At 46.2% G+C, this 20,320-nt stretch overlaps 1 protein-coding gene and 1 long non-coding RNA gene across 3 annotated transcripts in view; one reads left to right on the forward strand and one right to left on the reverse strand.

Annotated features, from left to right (window-relative positions):
* ELOVL6 (ELOVL fatty acid elongase 6) overlaps positions 1 to 10,082 on the forward strand; it is a 59,293-nt gene extending 49,211 nt beyond the window's left edge. The window contains exons 3-4 of the mRNA XM_032187161.1: positions 5,237 to 5,388; positions 8,172 to 10,082. Coding sequence (XP_032043052.1) covers positions 5,237 to 5,388; positions 8,172 to 8,596 — 577 coding nt within the window. The 3' untranslated portion in view covers positions 8,597 to 10,082. The remainder of the gene's footprint in view (positions 1 to 5,236; positions 5,389 to 8,171) is intronic.
* Positions 1,611 to 20,099, reverse strand: LOC116489083. Of its 2 annotated transcripts, XR_004253243.1 has the most exons (7): positions 19,537 to 20,099; positions 18,875 to 19,083; positions 16,285 to 16,408; positions 15,476 to 15,584; positions 7,639 to 10,980; positions 5,848 to 6,034; positions 1,611 to 4,975 (listed from the first exon to the last, which is right to left on the reverse strand). It is a non-coding gene; the product is annotated as an uncharacterized LOC116489083 (long non-coding RNA). The 2 variants fall into 2 exon arrangements; XR_004253242.1 differs by having other exon boundaries at positions 18,875 to 20,099.
* Between the last annotated feature and the right edge of the window lie 221 nt (positions 20,100 to 20,320).

Raw genomic sequence — 20,320 nt, forward strand, 5'->3', positions numbered from 1 at the left:
CCTCCACCTGGAGATGCAGCCACCTGGGCACACGCTGCTTGTTAATACCAGGGGGTCCTGGTTTCAGTTAGGACAGGGGGTCCTGAGTTTCTTGTCTGGTTCAGATTCAGGGGCAGCTGTCCAGCCTTGGAGTTAAGAGCTTGTCTAATGAAGGTGGCTTCGACTGTGTTTCATTTCAAGAAACTTAGTTCAGAAGGTTGCTTCTCTTGTAGGTGCTTCCTCTGTTTGTTTTCTCCTGTATCTGTTTACATTTTATGTGTTTTCTGTTGCTCAGCTAAGCACAGAAGATATCTTTTGTTGTCTTGTGCAGTAACTGACTCCTCTAGGTGTGTTTTCAGGCCACCCTGAGCTGCCCACCTGAGGGGAGTCCATGCACCCCATGCACGTCCTCCACACCACCAGCACCACAGCGTGCTGCTGTTGTGTAGGGACGGCAGCTTTTCAGTCAGCAGGGCACAGAAAGGCCAATTGATTTTGTTAAGAGACCGGCTCCTTAGCAGCAGAAGGGGAACTCGATACGTCCAGCAAAGTACTCTCGCTGAACAGGACTGAAAGCTGAACACAGCTTGATTCATCACAAAGGAGGGTTAGAAAGCACCGCTTTCTTCAGCGGGGCTGACCTTTGAACATCTCTTTTTAACACAGAATGCTTCCTCTGTAAATATTTTGCATGCTAAAACAAGAGGAAAAAAATGAGTGGCCTCCTTTTTTCGTTCTCACTGTCACACTGTGCCAAAGAAGGGCAGGCGAGGAAGGCCTGCACTGCTAGGCCTGGGCCTCCTCACTTCAGGTGTCACAAGGGCCACATGCTCTCAGCCACCCCCCAGGAGGTGACATGGGGGTGACACCTGCTGGGACCCCGTGAGGCACCACAGGAGCAGGCAGACACAAATTTGGATTTCGGCCTTCCCACAGCAAGGCCTTGCAGCCCTGGGTGCCTGGCCAGCACGGCCATGTGGGGATCAGGAGGGCCTTGCCTGGGAGTCCGTGTTGTAATTCCCTAATTTTGGGCAGCATGGCGTGGTCTTGGATGCCACGGGCTCCCTGCTGCTCTCTGCTGGTGCCACATGACAGATTACAGCACAGGAGGGCACACTTTGGAAAACAAGACATGCCACTTTTAACACCAGGCTTCGCCTCAGTCAGCTTATTTGGGGTTTCTCAGACACAAACCTGAGCAAAAGGCTCCCACTGTGTGGTTATCACAGCACTAAAGGGCTTTCAGAAAATGTTGCTGTATTCTGTGCTGAACTCGAACTTGTCCACGGCTGTGTGCTGAAAAATGCGGGCGTGGGCTTGTTTCTTGATGTGAAAGCAGAATATCAAAATGAGTAGGAAATCTGGGTAGGACATTACAGAGCGCAATAATGCCATTGCTGGGGGATAAATGGAAGCCTGCATTTCTTTAGCTTTCTTTGAATACTGTTTTTTAAAGCTGCAGACACATTCCCTGCTCATTGCTGCCATGTTGATCCTGGGCTGGGGTGCCAGTAGCCAAGTGCAGGAATGTACCTGCATGAGGAGGAGCATGGCCAAGCCTGCCACGCTGACAGCCGGGTTTGGACAGAAGAACTACCTGCCACCCTCAGGCTTCTGAGAAACATGTGCTTCACTCCCTTCTGACAGCAGCTTGGAGCAGTGGATAGCCTGCAGCTGCTAGCTGAAGCCTACCATGTCCTCCTCTGTAACATCAGATAGCTCCCGACCCTCTGCTTCCCTCCTTCATAACTGCTCTCCTAACCCATGTGTGTGATGGGTTTTGAGGCCTTCATTTGCAACCGAGTTTGCGAGGAAAAAAGTTTAGATTTTATTTTACTCACAGATATATTTTGATCACATTATAAACAGTACAATATCAGTTGGGCGTTCGTTAGTCTACCAGAGCAGCCACTGCCTGGAGGGAGGCAAATGTAGGACATTTTGAGTCTGAATAGATGAGAAAGCTGCATTAGCCAGTGCAGTTTGTTTCTGATCAGTCTCTCTAGTTGCAAAAGGCTGTAATTGTACAGTAATTCACTGCTACCTTATTTCTAAAATCCCTGCGGATGATTCGTGCGAGACAGACTGCTTTGGTAAGCAGTTCATTTCAATACCTCACAAAAGCTACAGCACAGAGCAGGGCGAGGACAAAATGAAGCAGAAGTGATTTACTGAGCAAGCAGTGTCATCACTCTGCTGCACATCATGTCTTTGCAAGATAGAAATTTGTTGGTCGATCTTACCTTACAGAACAAACAAGGTTAAGTGGCAGAGGCATAAACAGGCAGCAATGTCTCTGTGTGTCCAAGGCATATTTTCAGACTTGTGTTCAATCTTTTTCTCTCTCCAGGGTTGTGTGCTTGTCGGCAAGTCAGTGTTTTGCGTGCAGCACACCACACAGGCAGCTATTTTCCCATGGCATGTGTTTAGGTAGTTGAATCGGTTGCTTCCAGTCTGCCTCCCTTGTGAATTATGCTAAAACCTAACTTCTTCTTTACTGATAAAAATTTCAGACCAGTTTGACTCACACCATGTAGAGAAGTAGCCGTGTGTGTGTGTGTGTGTGTGTCCACACCAAGGAGAGCTCTGCAGTTGTTGCTAGACAGAAAGACAGGAAGAGTTACATCCTCGCAGTCCCAAGGACAGCAGAGTGAAACTGTGCCATCCCCACAAGGCAAAGACTCTTCTGCTCTCTCATCAGTCCAGATTAAGCCCATGGCCATCCACACTGAGTCACCTGCAGTTAAGTCAACATCTGCCTGTTGCTTGAACCAGTGCTCTTCTTATCTGAGCATGTGCTCATGGCACAGAATTCTCTTTGGCTTTAAAACTTCAAAAATATGTGGTATTTTAGAAGAGCAGTATAGTTTCCGTGCAAGCAAAGGCCCATTACTTGCAGCTATTTGATTAACTAATTTAAAAATTCCTATTTTTTTCCCTATTTCCCTATTTTCCCCATCTGAAGTATTTGCTGATGGGAGAACTAGGTTACCAGCTGTGTATCTTTAGCTATTCTGCCCAATCTTCCTCCACCCAGTTTTGCCACCACCCAAAACGCAAGAGCAAGCAGCAGCCTGCCCTGGCCAAGTTGAGGAGTTCACTGCCTGGGGAAGTGATCAGATTGTATCTCTGTGAGGATCTCCTGTCTTCCTGGGAACGAGAAATGCAGCTCCTGGGAAAACACAGCCTGTGTGAAATGCTGAAGAGAAGACACAGAACAAGTTGCACCCGGTTTCAAAACTCCTACAGCAGGCTTGGGCACTCTGCGCAGTGAGAAGGACTGATGCCAGACAGACGTGAGAAAGGCATGCACAGACAGCATTTCTGGGAGGGAAAAACCCTCCGTGGAGAAGATGCACTACGGGCTGCGTAGATGCTCAGAATACTTCACTTTCTCTTCTCTGTGCAGGGCTGGATGAATCCAAACTCTCTATGTGAGAGACTGCAACTGCTGTCTTGCCTAAGCATAACTAAGCATAATATATGCATAACTTTGGGCAGTGCTGTTGGGAAACCCAGGCTTACCTGAACTTTAGTAATCCTGTACCACAGCAGGATGGGTTTTTTTATTTACACATAGCAGAGGAGGACTTGGCTGGCAGTAAAGCCCACAAGCAACTACCGCCACACAAACAGCAGCTAATAATAGTAGCTTCTTGGGAGAACTGAGCAATGTTGACTGTTGTCTGCATTTCTTGGTGGTGCAGTCAGACCTGATGCAACAAAATGCAGTGCAGGAGCCAGGACATAACACTTCTCCCCATGCACAACAGGGCTGGAGAGCCTCCTAGTGTGGTGCTCCGCTCGCCTGCAGAGTACATGTCCTGCTGTGGACAGGAGCCAGCAAAGGGCACTGCTTCTGCTAACAGCAGTCGGGCTAGACTGGTTATATTAATAATGCAGATTTGGAAATCCAAATACTTTATGCAAATAAAAACTTTGATCAATAGTTTTTATTCTCAGCAGCTGTACTTGAAGCATTTACTCTGAACGAGTAAGAATTGCCATAGACCACGGCTCTGAGGCTGCCTTGATGATTTTAAAAACCATTTTTTAAAGAATACTGGCTTCACACGACAAGGACAAGTGATAGGGAATCTGCAGCTTCAGATGAAGTGTTCCTTTTTTCACCTACTTTGCGTATTTGGTAGCTGGCATTGTCCACATGTGTCAGCACACATCAGTTTCAGGTGGCTTGGTTGGCCTGCTGCCATGCCACAGTCACAAAAGACACCGAGGCAGAGCAGGAACCAGAGAACTCGTGAGTAGGACAGGGCCACAGAGAAGTTAGAGGGGAGATCAGATGGAGCTGAGTAGAAGCAGAGGGATGTATGATATAGGCATAAAGATAGACTCAGCTCCTGAGGAGCTTGGGCCTTTCTTTGCTCCAGTTTTCTGAAAGTTTCTTGTTTCACCCATCATGATTTTTGAAGGCCAAGCAAACCACAGCGTTAAATAATGGGCAAGCATGTTCTTGCTGTAGAGCAGCAAGGCAATTACCTCTGCAAAGCGCCTCACTGCTGAGACAGAAGCTCCTTACGTCAGCTGCACGTCTTTTGTTATCTGAACCTATCCCCTCTGTAATTGCACCAATTAGTATCACTGCAAATCTCATAATGTTCCTCATTTACAAAACACTGTTACCTCGCGTCTCGCTTTGATGAGGTGAGAGTGAATCTGTGCTGTTTACAACCATTCGACCCGTCGGCTCCTCTGTTAGCAATGACCCCTTAAGAGACGAAGCCAGCACACGCACCAAAACGCCAGCCCTGACCACAGCACCTGTTCGCTCTTCCTGTGGATGTAATATGCACGAGGAGAGACAAGAGAAAACTCAGGGAAAAAACAGAGGAGGGAATCGGTCCTGGTTATGCTGCTGACAGCTCTTTATTAACTCATTTCTTGTAGTCTTCCAGCCACCAGCATCAAAACTCTGCGTGTTGTTTGCAGCTGAAGTTGGGGTCTCCAACTGGTCCTGAAAACTGAAGGCTCATTCCTGTAGTAATGAAATAAAAACCACTGAAGTTACTGTGCCAGACTTTCAGCAGGAAATACTTTATTACTGCAATCCACTTTGCAAATATGAGTTCAGAACAACTTCCTAGAAGCCGGCAGAGTTACTCCAACTTTAAGGCTGTTAAGCTTATTATCTTAGCACATTTATGACTTTTTTTTTTTTTCTCAAAATGACTTGAAGTGATGGCATGTAGATGTCAAGTATCTACTCAACTTTCTTCATTTTCTTTTTTTTTCCAAGTATACTTGGTGCTGTTCGAACTGCTCCTTTCATGCTGTACATTTTGATGACCAAAGGCCTGAAGCAGTCAGTGTGCGACCAGAGTTTTTACATTGGACCTGTCAGCAAATTCTGGGCATACGCATTTGTGCTAAGCAAAGCACCCGAACTAGGTGAGTAACCTCTCTCCCTTTTTCTCTCCGTGCCTATTTAGAGCAGCATGAAGAGAGCATTCTCTAGATGCCATCAAACTCAACGCTATTCTTTCTCCTCTGCCTCTGTCAGTCCTCCTGGAAAATAGCTGGGTCTTTGCTATTGTTTTGAAACTGCACGTTTGCAATTCATGTTGCCCTAGCAATACGGGGCAGTCTCAGGTACTTGTACATATAATCTAGGTTGCTCCAGGTCTCCACAGTATGACTCATTTAGGCAAACCTTCAAAGCTGGAAGTACAGCTCAGCTCTCGGAGTTTTCTCCTAGCCTTTGTCAGCATACCTACGATGATGCTGGTTTCAGGTAACAAAAAGCATGTAGGTCCACGTCCTCAAACGTGAAGTTCACTAAGCTCCAGTGTATTTAAAGGACTGGGGTCTGCCTTGTCACCAACCTGTCAATTAATTCATGTAGCCCACCTGCCAGCAATGGATTTTATCTATCCGTAACAGCAACGGGACATTGGCCATTGATTCACAGCAGCAAGGCATCCTGTAAGTGGCAGAAGGTTTTCCCATTCCTCCTCAGAGCTCTGTCTGGTGCACATTTTCTTCAGCTGCAAGTGGCCATGGCTCAAGGGTATTTGGCTTCCCTACAGAGCAAGAGCTGTGGGAAGAATGAAAACCAGGAAAAGCTAATAAGTCTCCATCGAGAAACCGTAGTTAAAGCTGTAGTTTGAATTCCAGAGGTTTTTTTTCAAGTCCCCAACAGTTGGCCAGGAATTCACCACCACCCTTTTTATATCTGAGCCTGCCAGTCCAGCACGCTTCACATGCTTTGTTGTGTTTTTTTTTGCATTTGTCAGTAGCAGGAGACACAAGTCCAGTATTGCTCTGAGCTGGGCTCTCACGCTTTGCAAGTTCAGCCATGAGCTCTGTAGGTCCGGGCTCAGCCCTGAGGGACTGGTCAGCGTTATGGACATGATGCAGTTGATGAGAAAGCATCACATCCCTTTTGCTCCCCGTGAAACTTTTGTGAGGACATGTCCTGATCCCACAGCAAAGGATAAATTGGCATTCCCCTCAGCATTACCAGGCCTGGCCGATTGCTTCCGAAGCCATCAGTGATTACAGACAAATCTGAACAGCAGCAGCAGCAGCAGCAGCCACTCACCCCATGGGTATTGAAGTGAGGGCTGGGCTAGAGCAGCTGTGTCAGCAAGTGGCTTCGAGTCAGATCCTACCTCTGTTCTGCAACATTCATCCTTAAATACACGTGTGGGCGTACAATTATGAACAGTAACGTGCTTCCTCCCTGAACACTGAAAGCTGTGGCTGTCTCCAAGTAGAAACCAGTTTCCCACAACATCTCTGGCTTTTCCAATCCCCATTCCAGTGTGATGTGGATATTTATAAACTGTTGTTTCTCCAGTGATTTATTTGGAATGATACTTACTATAGACTTGCCAAAGCCAACTTCATACCCTGTCTGCAGGTGTTCTTATCCCACAGCTTATTAGTGTAAGAGAGGATTGTTTTAATGGGAAGGAGGAAGGAGTGATTTAGCAGCCTTCCAGCTTTCCTTTCAGAGGATGCCCTTACGAAACCTCAGAGGGCTGCAGAACTCACCGTGTTCAGGTGTACAGCAGAAATAAGTCTTTACCTTTCAGCAGAGGATTTGATTCAGCAAGTTACAGCACGGCAATTCATCAGCATAAACGCAGCGAGGGGACAGACACCAGTTGTTTTGCTGTGTCAGAGCCCTTTGGTTTCCTGCTGCTTAAAGTACTGCAAAACCACTGAAATCGAGTTTGTTTGAAACTAGAAAATGTCAGCTAGAGCTGCACGTCAACAATAAACTGATCATGTGATTACTTATTAAAATGTGAATCAACATCTTGCAGCTAATGAGATAAACAGAAGCATTATGGCTTACTGCAGACCTAGTGCAGACAGTGCAGTTTCAGTTCCAGCCATCACTATTATTCATAATTCGGATTTTCAGGGATACGTATATGTAGAAATAAGGCCCCTGATTCAAAGCTTAGGGATCTTTTTGGAATCACTGTACAACAACAAACAAATAGCATAATATATATATTGTATCTAATTGGGATGCTCAGTGCAATCACAAGAAGCAGAAGAAAGAAAAAGGCAAGAATTTGGAATAAAATCTACTTTTCTACAACGGTAACAGATTTGCAGAAAAGGATATGCATTTCATCGTGAACAAATTTCTTTCTAAAAGCATTTTTTCTGGCAATTACATACCTTTCAATAACGCAGGTTGAATATGCAATAGCTTTTTGCATAGGAACTCAAAAGATGCTGTTAAATGTAATCAGGATTGGCATGCAGGTAGGCACTTGAATGGCAGGGCATTGCTGCTTCCTCCTTGGGTTTTCTGCTCTCTGTTTTTCTCTTCTGGTCAGTGTGTGTCAGTCTGACAGCCTGAGGTGATGCACGTACATCCACCTGCGTCACTTCAGGCTTTGCAGGCTGTGTTTACAGCAAAGACCTGTGGAGTCTTCAGGCAGGGGTTGTCCACACAGCAAAATGGGGATGCTCTGGTTGGGCATAAATCGCAGAGAGATAAGACCCGAGTAGGCTGTCAAATCAGACAAGCTCTGAGGTCAATAGCTGAGGTGTTTTTTCGTGCTCCAAAAGTGTATACTGCAGCAAGAGCAATGGGAAGAGAGCCTTGCAGAATTCAGAAACTGTGCAATTGTTCAATATGTTTCTCATTTCCTCCCCTCCCCTTTTTTTTTTTTTTTTCTTTTTTTTTTTCTTCTTTTTTGTTACAGGAGATACAATATTCATTATTCTTAGGAAACAGAAGCTCATCTTCTTACACTGGTACCACCACATTACTGTGTTACTTTATTCGTGGTATTCCTACAAGGACATGGTGGCTGGCGGTGGCTGGTTTATGACCATGAACTATGGAGTGCACGCCGTTATGTACTCTTACTATGCCTTGCGGGCTGCTGGCTTCAGAGTCTCACGCAAGTTTGCCATGTTCATCACCTTGTCGCAGATCACCCAGATGCTGGTTGGCTGTGTGATCAATTACCTGGTCTTCTCCTGGATGCAGCACGGCCAGTGCCATTCCCACGTGCAGAACATCATCTGGTCCTCCCTCATGTACCTCAGCTACTTTGTGCTCTTCTGCCATTTTTTCTTTGAGGCCTACATCGGCAAAACGACAAAAGCAAAGAAGGTTGAGTAGTGGTAGCAATGAGACAGAAGCCATAGCTCAGGGTCATCAAGAAAAACAAAATTATAAGAAAAGAAAATGGCACAAGGATACACATATATGTATGGTGCAGATCAAACATGGCAGCTTAGGGAAAGTTAGCTTGGTTTAACCCAGTAAGTTTATGATCCTACCATGGTGAGGACTCACTGAAATCTACTCTATCTCAAAGGACTGCTGATGAAAGACTTCTTCCTTCTTGTACCTGTCTGCTCTTGAAAAGAAAGGAGAAAAGGAGAAATAAGAAAAATAAAAATTAAAAAAAGGAAAGAAAAAGAAGAGAAAAGGAATCATGTTGAGGGGGGAAAAGTACATGAAGTAAGCTTCCCTGGGATGGAAGAGAGACTTTTATTACGAAAGTCGAGTTTCTAAATCCTTTCTAATAGTTTTTCAGTGTTAAACTTGAACAAAACAAAGCAGAGAGGTGACAAAAAAAAAATCTATCTACGATACCAGTAGGATTGCAAATTTAAAATCTTTTCCATAAAAGGTTAATACCTTTAGCCAAAACCAAACCCAAAAGGATGTCACGAACACCCGTGTGGTTGAACGTCGTCGTGGTTGTGAACGGAAGCGAGACGAGATTGATTTCTCCGCTCTGTACCGTGCCAGGGGAGCAGAGCTGGAAGGCAGTCACCTCGCTGGGGTGGCAGGAAGGAGCAGCACTCGTACAAGAGCTTGATGTGAAAAGATGCACTGTTGCAATACATATCTCAGCCGAGTGCATTTTCCAAGTGCATTTTTCAGCTAAAAGCAAGGAATTTCTGCAGCAGGATAAGTCATAGAGGGTTAAATCAATCAATATTTGCTTAATTACCAGGGGCTAATAGCAGATGAATGTTCAGGAAGGAGGGAGAGGCGACTCCCCGACCATGATTTTTTAAGAATTAGCCGCTAATCTCAAATTAACCCGCAGCGACACGGAATCGAATGGGGGAAATGAGAAGCCAGCCCAGCTGGCGAGCAGCGAGCGACGTCTCTACCCACTGACTTCAGAGCAGAGCCCGCGGTGCTCACCCACGGATGCTCGCCCTGCGCTTCTGTGGCTCTGGGAAGAAGCAAGGCGACCTGCCAGGCTGGGCGAAGATGTGCCAAGAGCCCTCCTCTGGTCATGTGGAGATACTACTACAAAAAGATGCTCGGAATAGGTTTTTCTTGAGATTTGTGTAGGAAATCAGGCTGAATGGAGTGATTTTGCTGCAACGGCTTAGCTCTAATGTCCAGAGGGAATCGTCCTTCACTAAACGTGCATCTCTCTCTCTGCAGAGGCTGTACCATCAGACTGACCACTTAAGAAGACACGTTTCTTCTCTGAAGTCAGCCACAGAAATAAGGAAACGTATTTCACTCTGAACCTTAGAGAGCTAGTTGATAACAGCCATATTCTCTCAAAGACGAGTAGATTGCATTATCTGTGATATTCCAGTCCTTACGAAGCCAAATAAAACGTGTAAAAGTTCCTAGTATTTCAAAGACGCAAGTATGTAAACTTGATGTTAAATGTGTTAATGTAGTACTCTAAATTGTATCAGTTAGGTAGCTTAACTAAACAATTAGAAGAACTAGATCAACAAAATAGGGACTGCTGTTCTGCGTAGGATATACACACCTATAACTACACCCATATACACATCCTGTGAATTGTCAACAAGAAAAAAAGCCCAGTGGCAGAGAATCACGTTTCCTGGCTAATGCAAAAGATTGTCATTAATTTCCTTGCTTTAATTTGAGATTGTACAGTGCAAAGGGTTTCTTTTTTTTTTTTTTTAATTATGATTTTTAGCTTTAATTGTGCTGTCATTCAAGAAACAGAGCTGCTTTAGTATCTTGTTAAGAGATGACAAGGGCTTTTGGTGTCTCATTATATACAAAAGAAAAACAAATAAAGTTACATTCCATGTTATGTGAATGGTCTTACAAATCAACAAGCCTCCGTAGGCTGAAATCATAATTACAACAAGCAGAAAATAAGTTTACATTTGTGTTATTTAAGTTATTGATGTGCTGACGTTATTTTTATGGTACACAGCAAATAGCAAAATGTGATATTCCGTAATGAAGCTATGATATTCATTAATAGGACTACTGTATACATGGAAATATTAGACAACGCCAATTAAATGTGTAAACCATTTTGTTTTACAGCTTGGGAGTAGATAATTATAATGCTGAATGAGCCTTTTTCCTCACGCTTAATTTTGCCCTGGCTAAGAAGCGGGTTATGAAGACTGAGTAACAGTGGGAAAAGGCAAAATTCGAGTCACCTACCTTTAGATGGGAAGTGTTGGTAGAGGCCCCATTGTGCCATGCACGGAGCTGCACACATCCCCTGGTAACTGGAGGCTTGCAGTGAACAGCTTAAAAAAAAAAAAATAATAAACCTTACAAGTATGAAGCAACTCATAGCTAGGTAAAGAGCTGCAGCCAAAGCTGAGCAGGCAGCAAACAGGGTGGGTTGCTAATGAGTGCACAATCAACCCACCGTGTTTCATACACCCTTTTCCTTGATTGCATAAGAAAACAAAGAAACAAACAAACGAAACAACCAAACAAGCAGACAAAAAGCATTCTGTGCGTCCCTGATGGCAACACTGGCAATGCCGACACTGACTCCAGCGGAGCAGGCGCTTCACCCCCCGTTAGCCCATTCTCCAAAAGCCCTCCTGGGTGCCTCTGTACTGTTTGCTCCCGACCTGCCCGCCTCCCTGCGAGCCTTTGGGGGGCTTGGAGGTGTCCCCAGCCATGCCAAGGGCCGTGTCCCTTCTCTACTGCCTGGGCAGTGGCTGCAGTGCAGGGACCGACCCACCAGGCCCCCTCCAGACGCAGTACAGATGTGCTCCACATGTGCAGGGGAAAATGAGGCTGAATTCAGTGGGAGTCCAAGGGGAGGACAAGTCTGCAGGTGAGCACACATACAGGGAAGGGGCAGCAAGATCAGACAGGTAGGGGACAAATGAGGGTTCACCTCCCATCACCTTAGAAATTGGGTGTCGTGCCACCACTTGCTTCAGGAGCTGGCGTCCCAGCACCCACAGCTCTGCCCTTGCTGTCCCACACCATAGAGATCTCCCTCCAGTGTTTTCTGGAGTCAGATGTGGCAACTGGCATTATGGAAGTTGAGGGTAAGACCAAAGCCAACACAAACTGGTTTCTTTTTTTTTCCTAACAAAGTGCACGCATGATATTTAGACGTCACATCCAACCCCCTCACATGTACCTGAACAGCCAGGCAGCCAACCCTCAGGCAGTGACACCTCCGTAATATTCCAGCTGATCCAACCTAAACATGGCTAATTGGGTCCTCCTTACTCCTGGCTGGAGCCGTGGGGGTCACACTTCCACACTTCTCTGTCCCCTGGCAGGGCTCTTATTTTCCTTAATGATCCTCAGAAAAGCTGCAGTTGTGCTGCATGCACACACACCTTGGGGAACGCAAACTTCACACGGCATACCAAAAATTACAGGGCCTGTGGCAAGGAGCACAAATGCTGGCAACTGCTGAAGTCAGGAAAATTACACCGACAATAAGGTCAGTCTGCCAGGCCAGGGTCTGTGTCTTGTGTTCTGACACACTGATCCAGTGTACCGAAAGAAAAACAGTGCAGTGGGTACAGGCCTGTGCTTAGGCAGTTGTGAGCAATATTTGGTTCTTCCCGAGCACTGCTTCTGTGCAGTGAACATTTAAAGGAAAATATTTTCAGCTAGTTAGGGAAACAACATGAGGCTGGGTAGTTGGGAAGCCTCCTCAAGCTGTGCCCGTGATGAGGAGGAAAGCTCTCACGCTGACAGACCTTGACTCAGGGCCACAAGTGATGTGCGTCTGGGGTCACTGATAACACCAGAGTGGCTGCTTCCCCAAGACATCTCTCACCAGACTTCACAGGAAACGAATAAAAGTCTACTCACCAGATAAGGGCATGAGCCTGCAGAAGGCTGGAGGCAGAGGGGGGCGAGACCTTGCCCCTGAGCCGAAAGCTGTGGCTGGTTCGGGGGAGCAGAGGCCTGAGCGGGTGTTGGTTTTCTTTCCCTTAAGGAAAAGCCTGGGAGAATGGCACCTCGGGGATCGATACCAGGCTTTCGGGTATCAGGCAGTGATACCCGAAAAGCCTGGGAATTACACCTTGGGGATCGATACCAGGCTTTGGGGTATCAGGCAGTGTAAGGCAGCAGTTACTGTGCCCGTGACACAGCCGCCTCATGGGCACGTGCCAGATAGAGCACATCAGTGCAGTCGTATCTGCAGTATTTGCACTGTGCTGTGCCTCAGCACAAGTAACAGAAGCAGTTATATACAACTCATAAACACAGATATGCTCCGAGTTACAAAAATGGCTTTGGTCAAGGGAGGAAGCTCAGCAGACTGCAGACCCTACCTCGCTAGCTCAGGACCTGGCCGAATACCCCCTGAAAATGAGGTGGTTGGTGAGGTACCCACTGCTTTCAGCGAGCTCTGCTTTGGCCCATCACAGCCCAGTGGCGGGGCGATGCCAGACCTAAAGCCCCCTGAGTTTGGCTGATGGTGCCACGAATCACTCGGGGCAGCGCTCAGGCCCCGATGTCGATCCTTAGTCATATTTTCCAGCCTCGCATCCGTCAGTCCTCTAAAAGAGAAGAATTACAACTCGGTGTGTTTCCACGCTTTTACTTCCATGCATTTTCCATTCCATTTATTTTATTAAAAGCAAGCTAAAGGACAACTCCCTGTCCTGCTGCCACAAACGCTCCACTGCAGTCAGTGCAGCCACACGCGGGCACAGAAACCTTTTGCTTACGGGGGCAAGGGCAGGATCAGTGCCTTCTTGCGGACTTTATTTTCTAGCAGAGCAACCACCGCAGAGTAGAATATGATTTCTTAAGTTAAACACAAATAGGACCAGCTCTGCACAAGAGCACTACAGCTAAGGGGGACCAGGGGCCTCCCCAGTGCATCATAAAGCTTGATAAAATGCTGCATGAAGTGGGATTAGAGAGCATTTCCCAATGGGTAAAAAATAATATTCCCCTGAAACAGCAGCTTCCTGAGAAGTCTCACATCTGTCCAGCTCTGGAGAGCTTCAAACAGGCCTGTCTGCTGAAGAAACACAGCTTTGATTGACTTATCTGCTTTCTCAAAAGAGCCACTACATGCTTTAGGCTTTAAGGAGCCTTAAAGCTCAAGCTAGATTTCTGTTCAGAAAATAAAATAATAATAATAAAAAAAAAAAAATACAAAAAAAAAATACATGTACAATAGCTGGGAGAGAATAGTATGAGAAATATCTTTATTTTACCATTTTCAAATGGCTATTTCACTACATAAAAGGAAGTTTTTATTTTTATTTTTTTTGGTATATTGATATTCCAAATAAAATTTTAACTTTTGGTTCAAAACAAAATACCTCTCTGTGTTTTATTGATCTGTAACACCCATCCAGATCTCCGTGCTGCCAGCAAGGAAGAGGAGCTGTTCCCTGGCAATGGGACTACACCGCAGCTACTCTGCCTGTCGCTTCCCAGCAAACCTCTGCCCAGTTCATATTTTCACGTGCCAAGCATTATCTGCCTTTTCTTTGTGTTTGCATGTGTGCGTGAATCTGTATGATCTGAGTGTAGCTCAGGCAGTGCTTGGATGTTCTGTTTATTTACATTTACACTTAGGAAATCCCAATCTCTGCATCTCCCATAAGAAACAAACCCTGAGCCCTCACGTGTCCTTTACTTCATGAGCATCACTTTTACCCTGTGCCCTTCCCGGCCCTCGTGATCCCTTCCTGCTGCCCAAGGATGGGAAGAGCAGATCCCTGCCAAAATGCTCCCATCCCCACCACAGGCTCCTGAGCAAAGGCACTGTGAGCTGGAGGTGGAGGCAGGAGGGCAAAGCCTGGGGGGAGCCCGTGATGGGCACACGTGGGGCTGGGAGATCACAGAATCACAGAATTTCTAGGTTGGAAGAGACCTCAAGATCATCGAGTCCAACCTCTGATCTAATGCTAACAGTCCCCACTAAACCATATGACTGAGCTCTACATCTAAACGTCTTTTAAAGACTTCCAGGGATGGTGACTCCACCACTTCCCTGGGCAGCCTGTTCCAGTGTCTAACAACCCTTTCAGTAAAGAAGTTCTTCCTAAGATCCAGCCTAAAACTCCCCTGGCTCAACTTAAGCCCATTCCCCCTCGTCCTGTCACCAGGCACGTGGGAGAACAGGCCAACCCCCACCTCGCTACAGCCTCCCTTGAGGTACCTATAGAGAGTGATAAGGTCACCCCTGAGCCTCCTCTTCTCCAGGCTGAACAAGCGCAGCTCCCTCAGCCGCTCCTCGTAGGACTTGTTCTCCAGGCCCCTCACCAGCTTCGTCGCCCTTCTCTGCACCCGCTCAAGCACCTCGATGTCTTTCTTGTAGCGAGGGGCCCAAAACTGAACACAGTACTCGAGGTGTGGCCTCACCAGAGCCGAGTACAGGGGGACGATCACCTCCCTAGCCCTGCTGGTCACACTGTTTCTGATACAAGCCAGGATGCCGCTGGCCTTCTTGGCCACCTGAGCACACTGCTGGCTCATATTCAGCCGACTGTCCACCATCACTCCCAGGTCCTTCTCTGCCTGGCAGCTCTCCAACCATTCCTCTCCCAGCCTGTAGCTCTGCTTGGGGTTATTGCGCCCCAGGTGCAGGACCCGGCACTTGGCCTTCTTAAACTTCATGCAGTTGACCTCAGCCCATCGGTGCAGCCTATCCAGATCCTCCTGCAGAGATCACTGCTCAAATCCTTCCTGCCACACCAGCTCAGCCACGGCACCCAGCTCCGCCTGCACCTCCACCAAGCCAAGGGGCAGGTGATGAAGAAAAATGCACTCAGGTTCCCTGCATCCTACCTGAACAAAGCCATGTGGAGCCTCTGGTAAGAGAGAAATTGCAGAGCACGGTGTTGCCTGTTCAGATCACGCTGTTATAATTCACCGTTCACAGAGGTACTGCATTTCCCTAAAAAAAAAAAAAAATTAAAAAAGGATGAAACACCAACGCTTAACTGCATGAGCTCCAGTGTCAAACGATAAGAAATTTAGCTGCACCTGTTTAAAACAAGCCACGTGGCTTCTTCTGTGTTTTACATCTAACTCACCTAGCCGTCAAACTGGGAGTGGGTAAAGGAAATGAAGGAAACTAATAGAAAATATTGATTTTGGAGTGTGTTACACAGAGTAATTTATTACTGCTAAAAGCACTTCAAAGGTCCCAGATAAAGGGTTTGCAGGGGTGGGGGGTTTGCAGGGGTGGGGGAGTTGGTATTTTTCTCATTTGGGATTTTACACAAACTACCAGGCATCCTAGGTTTGGTTCAGCCCTGTGTTTGGGGTGGCTGGGAGATGTACAATGCTGGCATTTACACCCCGGTGGTGGCACAGGAACTGCTGAGGGCATTCAAACCCCTTCTCCCAAGTGCTCCTTAGACAGGTAGCTAAATACAGCTTAATAGAGGCCTTGTTGTTCACCTCTTCTGCTCTCTCACTTGAGATCTTTCGACTTTTTTTCAAAGTGGCCAGAGAGCATGGGTGCAGGAGGTGTGCTGGTCCCAGCATCGTGCAGGCATAAGGAAAACCCATCCAGGAGGTGTGTGACACAGCTGGTGGGGCAGGGCAGAAAGCTGTGCGAGCTAAACATTGGTAATTACAACTGTACTCACGGAACAAACTTCCAGGTTGTCTGCTCCCATTGCCGTATCTCTCTCTCCAAGTGGACACCTCCAAGCCGATATATTCTCCGCTTGATCTTGGGCTTTTCTGACGTAAATCAGGCAGAGCCTGTTCCTTCAAGCAGAAGAAGGACACCTAAAATGAGAGGTGGCGGCGTGCCAGGATCATTGCAGTCAGCATATAATTGTGGTGGGGTGTATGGATTTACATACAGAGGCGGGGGACACCTGCCCTGCTCCAAGTGCCTGGATCAGAGAGCAACCCCTGGCAGACAGAAAGTTATGGGCAACAGAGCTTTGAAGAGAAAACAACAACGACAACAACAAGAGAAAAGAAAAAAAAAAAATAAGTATCTGACCCAAAGTCTCTGTCACACCCTGGAAAAACCAACCCCTGCAGTGCCTCATGCAAGGTTTGGCACTGGCTACCTTTACTGTTCAGATTCTGTAGAGATCAATAAAACCTATCAAAAGTACGCGTACATTTATGCACAGAAACACCAAAATATATTAATTGCAGAGCTCCCAGGTGAATATTTGGTGTCTGTTGGAGCTATTTTTTCTAAAAGGTAGCACCTGAGTTTGCTCGTAAAATCAGAAGGCTTTTAAGGGAACATATAACTGGCATTTATTTATTGTTCACTGCTTGCAAGTATCTGTTGCAGATCTTGAATTTGTGTTGCAAGCAGAGCTGTGAAATTGCAACCAAAGTATGAAGTGAGTTTACAGAACATGACTTTTTTCAGGATGCTACCTTCAAAAGGCCTTGTCCAAGCCAGCATGCAGCATGCACTTGCCACTGCTCTGTGGATGTGCTGAAAATAACTCAGCAGTGAAAAACCCACAGCCTGCAGCATGATGGGTGCTCACCAGACATGAACAGCTTGCTTTTACGCAGGTGTCACTTGCTTTTTGAATGAGTGAAACAATAACATCGGTTGAAAAGAAAAAGTCCAGACCATTGTTTTAAGTAAACTGTCCTTCAGCCCTGCTGATAAGCTTAATGCTACAGGACGGCAGGCTCTGCGGTTTTAAGAGCTGCCCTGCACTTATGTAGACCTTCCTTTGCAAATACATCAAAGAAATGAAAGTGCTCGGGATAATAACTAGCAAAGACTCAGCACGTGCAGAAGCCAACAGAGCTGAGAGTGTAGCATTGCAATGTATCGGACCAATTCATTCTCCAAACTCTGGACATAGGATAGAAATAGCCCATCTTCGTGGTGAGATGTGTCTAAGTGCTGTAGCCGGTCAGCTGTGAGCCTGCTGTTAGCCACAGCATGTTTGTAGATGGATTTTAGTGTTTTTTGTTTTTTTTTTTTTTTTTTTTTCCTCCTGATAACACTGGGCTGAAGTGCAGTCACTGATGAGCTCTCAACACCGGTGGCCCCATTTACATCAGAACCAAACCCCGTTATCTCTGTCCTCACCATCTGTCTGAAGTAAACACACTGAAATTTTCAAACTTTCTTGGTTTTACTGAAATTGCCTACATAAGACAGACATCTTCTGGGCAAGGCAGTGGTGGTAGTTTTATGGGTCTCCAGAGCTTGAAGTATTCATTTAACATTCATTTATTTAACATTTCCTGCAAAGTTCTGCTCAAATATCTGCTAGCTATCCCTTTAATTCATCATCTCTTACTCTTTTTGTTGGCATTCTCCATTTAGATGCAGAACAAGCCTTCACTTGTTCAAAACTGTACAGTGGTATTATTCACTGACTTCCATAACTCTTTACAAGGGCTTGGAGTGTGAAACGTCCAGTCCCGTTGCCGCTTGGCTGAGCTATTGCAAGGCGTGCTCGCCTGTATCTATTCCTGTCCATGGCAGCAGTCATAAATTGCACCAGAGTACAAGCAGTCTTCCTTGAATTCACGCAGACTGTTTACCCTGTTAAGCAATGTATACCTTACAACGATTCTAACTCTGTAGAGGGAGGAACAATTAAAACGACGAAGTCGAGTTAAATTATAAAACTTTAAGGAGCAGTATTCATTAAAGAGTGACTCATCTGTTCTTTCTTTAAGCATCTTCCTCAGTTGCAGCATGAGTCAGATATTGTTATAGTTATTACCAACACGGAAAACTTCTAAAGCCAATACATAGAAAGACCCAGATGAAAATGTGTTGGTATTTTAACTACAGCTGATCTCTTCATTGGTCATGTAAATAGTTAAACAAGAGACGATCTGTTCCATATATACATATTTCACCAGCAGGACCACTTTATGAATCCTAAACTTTGGAGTAACTACTACTTTAGCACTTCTTAAACTTGTTTTCAAAGCCACAAAATGCAAATCTCGATGTCCTAATTAGAGGGTAGTACATAATTACTGGGCTTGTGTGATCTCATCCTCCAAGCACGATTCCTCTTCTAGCAGAGCTCCTGCTGCTCGTTACCTCACTCAGGTTTCGCTCAAAGGCAGCTGTCCTCGCTCCATGTGGAGGTCACCCAGCAGACATGCACAAGAGATGCCTCGAGGAATCGCTCCTGGATGGTGGGAGAGTGTGCAGCCTCCGCTCTGCAGCACAAAACGGCCACGGATGCTCAGCCCACGTTCAGGCTTTTCACTGACCTGCCTTTCTGGGTTGCTGCCAACCCTCCCAAAAAGGGGGTGAGAGAGGTGAAGGCACTTGGGATGCTGCTGCCTGCACATTCAGAAGGGGGAGAGGGCTCTGCGGTGTCCTGTGAGCCTGCGTCTGGATTGCACCTGGCTGCCTCCTCTCTCTAGACATGGTGCTTCGCTGAATGAGGGGTTATTTAGCTTCCTTCTGCCTGCTAGACCTGGAAACCACAGAAAAAGATTATTATTTTTTCCCTAAAAACTTTCTGGAATCTGACATTTAGGAAAAAGAAAAAAAAAAGATCACAGCTTTCACCCCAAATTGAGATCCCAAGTTACTGTGTTTTCAGCTTTCTGGGCTCGAACTTTAATGGAAGCTTTACCTTGTTCTTGTGCTAACTCCTTTTCCCACTCCTGAGGCATCAGGATTCAAATAAAGCAATTTTTAAAAAAGGATATTTGTTTATAAAATAAAGGAAAACAACCACCATCCCAAACCTGCCTGGGGTTTTGCTATCACAACTTGGAAGGCAAGGATGTCAGTGCTGCAGCCACACTCTCCCAGGGTGGTTATTTTGGAGGAGCCAGGAGGGCCGGGGCTGCTACTGTAGGGGAAATGAATACCTCGCCCAGGCCATCCTGTGAGAGGAGACCAAGAAAAGCAGGGCACAAACCTCTGAAGCAGGTATCAAAGGATTTGTAATTTGCCTGCCCTGCTGTCATTTCATATTCTGTCTCCTCACAGTCGCAGAAGAGAGGGAACACCACTTCCTCGGGCTCGGGACAGGGACTGTCGTGTGTTTGCATCTGCAGGAGCTTGCTGGTGTGCAAAAGGGTGTTCATGGAAAGTGAGCACTGATGGAAGGAGGCATGCAGATACTCAGTGGGGAGCAAGCAAAGGATTCCTCTTGTCTTCCTCTCCTTCCTTCATTTCTGTCTTGGAGGAGATGAGGTGCTGAGATGCCTGAACAGTTTCTGCGAGGCCCAGCTTCTAAAACACAACGACAATTTTTAAAAACAACCTCTAAATTAAATGCTAAATATTTTTTTTGGAGAAGCCATGGGAAAGAGCCCTTTCCTGCACGAGATTCTCAGTGATAAGCACTGGTTTTCCTTTCTGAGCACAGAAACCAAAATAAACAACCCTTGCTGGTGCAGGGCATGTGACCCACGGGCTCACTGGAGACATTTAGCTTGTACTCCGAGATCAAATGGCACGAACAGATAACCCTAACTGAGGTTTTCTGGACAGAATTTGAAGGAGAAAAAAAAAAAAAAAAAAAAAGCAAGTTTCCAGCAGGAGCACCATGTTGCAATGAACCTGCAGTGTGGATGAGGCATAATTCGGAGCGTGTTTCCACAGGGCAGCGTGGCAGCTGCAGGCCGTGAGCTGAGTGCTCAACAAGGGAATGGGCAAAATGGGAGAGAAAATGCCTGGGAGAACGAGGAGAAAATGCC

This window comes from Aythya fuligula, chromosome 4 (assembly GCF_009819795.1).
Source record: "Aythya fuligula isolate bAytFul2 chromosome 4, bAytFul2.pri, whole genome shotgun sequence".
Lineage (NCBI taxonomy): Eukaryota > Metazoa > Chordata > Aves > Anseriformes > Anatidae > Aythya > Aythya fuligula.